The sequence below is a fragment of the Limulus polyphemus genome, unplaced genomic scaffold (assembly GCF_000517525.1).
Source record: "Limulus polyphemus unplaced genomic scaffold, Limulus_polyphemus-2.1.2 Scaffold38, whole genome shotgun sequence".
NCBI lineage: Eukaryota > Metazoa > Arthropoda > Merostomata > Xiphosura > Limulidae > Limulus > Limulus polyphemus.
This window is the reverse complement of record NW_013665648.1, coordinates 4,514-13,195: the sequence shown is the minus strand read 5'-3', so window position 1 is coordinate 13,195 and position 8,682 is coordinate 4,514. Positions and strand designations below refer to the sequence as shown.

General features: G+C 33.0%; 1 protein-coding gene across 3 annotated transcripts in view; it reads right to left on the bottom strand.

Annotated features, from left to right (window-relative positions):
* Positions 1-8,682, bottom strand: part of LOC111086249 (zinc finger protein 391-like) — a 17,261-nt gene that overhangs the window by 6,760 nt on the left and 1,819 nt on the right. For 2 of the 3 annotated variants that reach the window (XM_022388384.1, XM_022388393.1), the window contains exons 2-3: positions 6,634-6,782; positions 3,917-4,094 (exon numbers count right to left, since the gene is read on the bottom strand). In XM_022388384.1, the coding sequence (XP_022244092.1) occupies positions 3,917-4,094; positions 6,634-6,782 (327 nt within the window). Of the gene's footprint in view, positions 1-3,916; positions 4,095-6,633; positions 6,806-8,682 lie in introns of all 3 variants that reach the window. The other variant, XM_022388388.1, reaches the window with a different exon arrangement.

Genomic DNA, 8,682 nt, shown 5'->3' with positions numbered 1-8,682 from the left:
CTCTTATGATTAATTATTACAAACAAAGTTTCATAAACAGAAATTTCACTAACTAACAAATAGCCTAAAACCGTCTTCCTAGTTCAGAGTCTCCTTGATATCCAGCGAGTTGTACGTACATACAAAATTTGGCAGGAACCTAGCTAGCTGTGTTGGGCATTGAATTGTTGGACCGTGGAAGTAAGATAATATTTTAACAAAATCACTAATGTCCGATGAGAAATTAGGAATATTCTTGGAGAGATATTAACGTTCGATGGGAATTCACTGACGTTTGAAATTTATAACTATTCCCTGTCAAATGTCATGTATTTTCTGGTTGATAGGGGTTAGACAAATCACAGCATATAGCTTACATGGTTATAACCGTTTCATAGCAGACTTATCTCTCCTCTGTTCTCTGTCGTCTTTTGGAATGATGCCTTGCTGATTTTATAGATGAAACACTTTCTAGAACCTTCTAGAACTTGGTCATCCAAAGACCTGGTGTGAAGTGCCATCTAAGTTGAGGAAAATATTCCATGGTAAAACAAGTAGGCTGAAGGAAATGATTGAGTCGAGACAGATCGATGATAGGCCGCCAATCTCCAGTTTTCTTTGGCACCAGCAATAGACGAGAATAGACTCCTAGATGAATGGGATCGACCTTCTCGATGGCTCATTTGAAGAACAGCTCCTGAATGGCCCGGGAACGAAGGTCTGCACGTCTGAGGTCTGAAGCAGGAGAAAAAATGACTTATTGGAGGACAGAGGAGGGGAAGAAGTAAACTGAATCTCTAACCCTAAATCCAGCACTCTGAGAACCCAATGATCGATGGTGAAGGAATGCCAAATGTGATGAAAGAGATGTAACCGTCCTCCCACAGGATTTGGTGAAAATAGGTAGTCACTGACGCAGCTGCTGCCATCGCGATCTATCCAAAGATACCCAAGAATATGGACAGAAATGATTCTGAGAAACAACAGGATGAGGTGTTAAAGGAGGGGGCTGTGAGACGAGAATGGACGATCCTCCAGAAGTACCTGTTGGAGTAGAAGAGAGGCGAGCAGCCAAAGACAATAAAAAAAAAGAATGCAAATGTGATGTATCAATTCAGGCTTCTAAAGATTCTTGAATTCCAGCAAACTAGTAAGGCCAAAGAAAAGATGCCTCCCTTAAATCACGAAGAGCAGTGGAGGGCAAACATATAATCTCAAATAAGGCAATATCATGACTCAATGATATCATGAATCATGAATCAATATAAAAAAAAAAAAACCCTTATACAGTTTGTTTGGCTCAATAATACTTCGAGTTGCTCCACAAACAACAGCTCCAGCAACAGACCAATTACAACACTAAGGTAAGGCCTGAAGAGGACAAACACATCACAGAAGTAACCAGTAAAGGGCCCAGTTCATCATCAAATTTATGAGGAGAGTGGTGATATGCTTCAGACAAAAAATGAAGGAAAGAGAAGAATTCTAAAACAGTAGTACGAGTCAAATGATTCCGCAAAAATTGAGACCTGTTAAGAGTGATAACAGGTCCTAACCTGGAACCCCATAGATCCAACAACAGATCCAACCATTGAGTGTCCAAATATACATCATCCTCACGATGATAAGTCAGGGCATGTTGTTCAGATAAATGAGGGGGGAAGGCATAGCAACACCCTCACGTAATTGTGTTGCAAACCTCCCTGCATGCAAAGCAATATCAGGGGAAGGAGAAAGAACTATGTAATCCCCCTGAGATCGATCAGACAACAAGACAGGGGAAGACTCAAAAGCAACAGAGTTAATCCCCAAAACTTCATAAACTCGGGTAACTAACTGCAGAAAAGGGTCAGAAAGTGGCTGATCAGATCAGAGAGCCCTAGTGAAAGAAGAAGCAGGAAACAGGGAGTCTAAATTCTCCCCCAGAATATTCAGGTTCATGATGAAAAGCCAAATAAGAACCTCCCAAGGAGACACTCCCAGGCTGTATGAAGGACTCCATCTCGCCCGGAATCAGGTCACGAACAGCTTCCACTGAGAGCAGATCCCCCACCCCGACTGCTGACTACCACCAGATAACAAAAAAGGAATGGACGAGGGCTTGTTAGCCTCCATGCCAGAAACAATTACACGGGAATTCATACCCACCTTTTTTTTTTGTAACCTCAGAAGAAAACCAACGAAATATTAGCAATGGAGAACAAACCAAAAAAACACCTAACTATTATGAAACTGAACTACTGAAAATATAAACCATAAAATGTGACTCTCAATGCATGCACTTTGTCAAAAAAAAGTGATTTTATTGTCTGCATACAGTGTTCATGTACAGTACCTGCATAGAGGTCATGTGAGGGCTGGTTTAAAGTTTTGGAAACTAGATATTGCAAAGGGCAGTCGAGTGGGGTATATAAAGAGTGGAGCAAGCGAACACAATGTTAGATGGCAAAGATGGAGATTGAGAAATAGCTATAAGTGTCAGCGGAGGTATGTATGTTTGGAATCCTAGTGCTTTCGACAAAGTATATTTGTCTGAAACACTTTGTTCCTAGTTGTGCTTTAGTGTCCTTCATACTATGGTTTAGAAAAAACTTAAATACTTTTAATGAAATGAAGCACTTATGAACAGTGTCAATTTTGTTTATAAATGTGTAAAACAAACATTTCTGAATTAATGCTACTGCTGAAAAACAACATCTAAACTAATTACAAATTAATGAACTTTGTACATCTAATTTTAATAAAATATCAATAAAAACTATCTAATTTTAAACAAAATAAAAATTTGTTAAATTCACACTAAGAATTATCAAAAGTTATTCACTAGTCTTTGTGACTGTCTAGATACAAATTTTTACATTAAATTTAATATTAATCTGAAATTAATCTATCGGAAGTACTCTCAATTATGAATTCAAATAAATTGTAGGAAACATTTTGTAACTACGGAAAATATATTGTTTCTATAAATTACTATAAAGATATAGTAGGCTTGCTGATAAATATATTCATTTTAGTGCTTCCTGATGGCATCTGTATCAAGAAATATTCAGGCATATGAAGCAGAGAGATAAATTTCTGAACATCTTACTTGTGGTGCTATTTGCTGGAAATTTTTTGAATCATATTTGCAAACATAGACAAATCAGTATATTACAGCTGGGCAATTAACTTGTTTACCCAAGATGGTTAGTATCATGTAAAATAATCAATTAATTGAAATTATAATTAAATTGATTAACATTATAAAAATAATCAACTAACTGAAATTAGTGTTTCTAATTATTATTGTTTTTCGGTTATTCCAACTGCACAAGTAATCCAAATATTGCCACTATGATTTCTCATTATTATTTATGATTAATTCAATGTTGTTTTGTTTAATTAGTGTTAAGATTTACAAAAATATTCAACTAATTGAAATCAGTGTTTCTAATTATTACTATTCCAACTATACATGTCTTATGTAAGAATAACTGATTAGTTGAACGTAACTGATTAATGAGCCTAACAATCAATTAGCAAATTTCACTAATTTCCCAGCTCTAAAGTATAAAATGCAAATTATTAGAAACTTCTTAGTTTTAATATTAAAAGACTTACTTTTGCTTTCTCGTTTATAGGATACCCTTAACTACTACTGGCTCCTCAGAGGTGCATATGGAGAAAGTACTTGGTGTATGAAATATTGTATTTTGGTGATTTGCCCATAGGCACGATTCATGTAAACTTCACTAATATTTTTCTTCTGTCTTATGCACTCTTAAAAGAATTATGAATTGAAAAAAAAATATTCTGTCAAAAACTTATCTTTGGATCTCAACAACTATAGAAATTACACCACAAGATTGATAAAAATATCTTGACTTTCCTCTACTGTAAATATAACAGTCCATCATAGAATGTGTTACATGTACAATATTGTAGTCACACTTACTTCCACTTATTTTAAAACTGGATTCCATTTGTTCCATTTCTACTGATGCTTCAAGGCATTCTTCCTGTAAACTAAGGTTGTACTGCTGTTTGCCTTTTTTGTCCCGATTTTCTTCATATTCACTTACCTGCAGAATGGTTTCACATGCTATTAATCCACTAGAAGATTCCTCTTTAACCTAAACATTTGTATACAGAAATAAAAATCAGATACTTCCTTTCTCAAGTATTCTCAAAGGATTTATTGTGAAACTTTAGTTAATATAAAAAAGGTCAAGACATGTTTAATAGTAAAAATCAACTACTATATTTTAACTAACATATTAACATTATACATATGGAAGTGGCCCTTTTGCATGGGTTATGATCCTTACAGTATTAGATACAAAATTTAATTAACTCTTTCCATACATTGCATTGCACCTAAGTTATAACCACCAAAGTAACCATGAGATTAGTCATACTATAATTTTTGATAATGTATGCATATCTTCGGGAAATTTTTGCAAAATGTCAGTAAACATTACAAGGCTTTTGTAAACAGAAAATCTGATTTATTAATTAAGTATTTTTGTTAAAATTTCTCCGTGAACATATGGAGTCAAAGTGTTGACAGCTCTGAGTGCAGAGTGATTTTCATGTTAAGATTATAAGATTAAAAATACTTTTATTCATCTGAAAATTGTCAAATTTCATTTGCATAATATCTAAAACCTCCTAAATAAATATCAATATATTTTATTTGTTATTTTCTCTACCCTAATTCTACATATGGTTAGTCGAGTTGACCAATCTCATAACCACCATAAAAAATTAGGAAATAAATCTAAATTACCTATTTTTCTTTCCAAAATGACTGCAAATTGTATCAGGAAACCACAATTGTTTATCCTAAATAAATTAAAGCTAGTAACCATATATATTTATTAATACTTAATACTTAATTTTGTTCCTTTATTGACCTTTGATCCATGTCTAACTAATAATCCCACCACACAAGTTGTAAAACACTTGGCAAACATGCAGCTCATGTTACCATATCAAATTACATAATGCATGAGCTACTCACAAGTATATTTCATGAAAATTTTGTATTATTATTCTTTTTTAATTATCTTACCTTATCTAACCTAATAAGTTTCTAAATTTTACATTTTAGTTACTTTTATAATAATAAATAAAGATTACACATGAAAAACAAGAAATATAGTACTATTTGGATCTTCTTTTTATTTGCCAACTGTAAGTGGAAACTTAAGTCTACTGTTTTTATACCAATGGTACTACTACTACAAGAAATAATTTTTTTATTTGATTAAATAATGCACCTAAGAACAATGCCCAATGTAATATTGATTGGACAACCTTTCCTCATGATAACAACATGGACTCAGCATGGCACTGATTCTACAGGATGTCAGAGGGTGTTTTGTTTGATTCAAATGATTGTAGCCCTTTAGTTGATGAGTATGGCCTGAAAAATTAATTGAAAAATACATAATAAGATCAAGATCCAATGCTTAAAGTGATCACGAAAGCTAAGTCACTATCATGCTCTGTGATATATCTTCATAGTAAGTGGTAGATTGTTGTATTTTTTGTCTTGGATGAACTCCTATCTATAAGTATGGAAACGTAGACTTATTTAAAGGACATGACAAACAATAGTGTTCAGGTACACAGTCTTGACACCTTTGTCTGTCAAATGATTTTCCTCCATCTTTTGCTGTCAGTGGTTAATGGCCTCAATTTATCCTAGTGGTAGATGTTTTATTTTTACCAGGAATAATGGCAGATGACAAATGTCTTAAACAGTTGGTTGGAAAAAAAAAAGGTCTTTGATAATAAGAATCTTGCAAGATGGCCACTATAATAGACATTGAAATCCAGAGAAACTCTTGCTCTTGAACACTGTCATGTTGACCAATAAATAATTAAATCTCTTCAGTTATGGGGCTCAAGCAATAAACTGATGTACCATTACACTGTTTGAATTAAGCGGTTAGTCACTGTATTAGTCCAGGGGTTCTACAAGTACACTGTACAAAAATTAAAGTGAAACAGGTGCTTATTTTCTATAAAATGAAACTATGAATAATAAAATAAAAGATGCTTAGCCCAATGATTATGAATGAGTGACATAAAGCTCTTTTCATCAATCAACATTATATATATATATATACCATTTAACTTATGTCCATTTTAATTATCTGACAGTTTCAAATACCCAAGTTAAATGCCCTTACTGCCTTGTTCAAAAAAGTATTCTACAAATTAATCATTTGAATAGAGAATTTGTTATATCTGTAAAACATCTATAATTTCAAAGTATGTAAGTATGTATTATGTCCTGTAACTATTTCCAACCTAATCATTCTTGAAAACATTGTAGATGAAGCCTATCAACAAGCCAAAAGAGTAAACTTTACATTCTAACTTACTTTCTAAATATATGGATCTTCCTAAGCTCTCTGGATAATGAACATACATATATATATTGATATAGTTATTTCATATCTTTAATCAATAAATAGAATTAAAGTTTCCAACAGGAATGGTGGTGATTGTATTCCAATATAATTAAAGCTACCTTATAAGTGAAACGGCTGTATAACTGAATGCTAAATATGAGAGGCAAGCTAAAATTTAAGTAGTAAAAGGTTGAATCTACTTATAACTCATTTCAATACGTACATATTTATAAATTATATATTTTACCTGTATAGCATCCTCATTCCCTATCTCGTTTTCATGCAGTGTAAGATCATGACTTTTCTTTTCTTTTTCTGACCCAGATTTTAAACAAAAAAATTCTTGTTCCATAGCAAAATCTGGTAGTGGAACATGTAATAGAGCTTCTCTTGCATCTGTAAGATGGTACCATTATTACCTGTGAAGTAATTCAAAAGTGCAATACTTTCCAGCAAATGTAACAGTCAAATTTTAAAGCAAAACAAATTCATACACTTTTCCTCAATAAAATTAGTATCTTATAATACCATTTTTCTTCAACATGAGTAATTGTGTAAGAAATCATAAAAATGAGCATTAATAATATACTTGCAATAAATTTATAAACTTAAGTTTTTTTATTGTGCTTCTCAGTTACTTTGTCCTTCAAACCACCTTTATTTACAAACTTATTGGGTACTTAACCTCCTGGGCTAGTCCATCACTTGGTATGCAAATTTATTAAATATTTTTTAATGAATAAAAGAAAATATAAACAGAGTTACTCCAAACAACAGGAAAGGGTTGTATTAAAGTAAACTCAGAATGATGAGTTATGAGATGTTTGGTGTACTTATACAGATAGATCCCATGAGATGTCCATGTTTTGGAATCTACCAATACCCAAGTTGAGAATTTGTATCAAACACTAAATATAATTACAATTAATAATCTTATTTTCTCCAAATTAGACAGTACTCTTCCAATAAACCAAAAGGAGAATACAAGACTTATATTTCCAATTAAAAACCTTACTTGGCATAAATCTGACAACTATTTATGACTAAAGCATGTCAATGGAAAAGTAAAATAAAAAGAATGGATAAGTTATTCAAGTTAATTATCTCACTGCAAGCAAAAGTACTGGGGAACCTGCTAGATAGGGATGAAGATTCTGCCAAGAGAGGGGGCTCAGTCCTCCCTGACCCCCATCTGGCTACTCCACTGTTACAAAGTTATGATAACTAGCTCATGTAAGTCTTTTATGATCAAAACTATAAAATGTAAATACTTTGACAGCTTGTTTATTAGGCTTTTGGCAAGAAAGGTGCAATAAAAGCCACTGACTTAATATTTTAACTGACTGATGGCAGTCACTGCTAAAGAAAAGCTACTGACACTGACATCAACAGTTTAAGTTAGCTTACCTGACTAACACCAATAATTCACATGATTTTGGAGATGAGATGGTTTTATGCAGTACATGCAAAAGTGGTATCACTTTACTTGTGTAGATTTACTTCCAGGAATTAAGCTTAAATCTGAATTTTTTGTTGTACATGTACTAACTGATAACATGCAGTTGTGATAAATGTAGGTCATTAATTATGGTAAAAATATTTGTGTGATGATGTATTACTACATTTGCAAAGCACTGATTTATTTGGGGCATGCATGGCAAGATTAGAGAATGCAGAGAAATGTAGCAACTTGCAAACTGTGTGCAATCAGCAAAGGGACTTCCTGACATGTAGTTTAATGTCAGTAGCATTATCATGGTTTTAACTGCCACCTTCTTATCACTGTTGGCTCACAAAGAGTTTAAGAAATAAAATTAAAGTAAAGCATCATAAATTTAACAAATTTAAATCGACCGGTATGACAGGAGACTTATAAGGTTATAGAAGACCAAGAAAGCTGGTGAAACAGGAAATTAGGACATCAAAAAAGGATGCATGAGAAAAAGATGGCTGAAAATGTAAAAATTAACAATAAGGATTTCTTTAAATATATAGGATAGGGACCCTTGAGGGATGATAAAGGAAGGCTAATATCTGATGATTATGAGATGGCTGGGTTATTAACTTTTACTTTTTTCTTCAGTTTTTACAACTGAAGATTTAAGCAGTATTCCACATCTTGATCATTTGATAAATGGAAACAAGATCAAACAAGATGACTGCATTAATTCTGAGCTGGTTACGAATAAATTGGGGAGTTTAAAAAATGATAAGGCTCCTGGGCCAGACAATATTTCTCCAAGGGTTTTGAAGGAGGTTAAAGATTGGATATGTGAGCCACTTGCTACTATTTTTT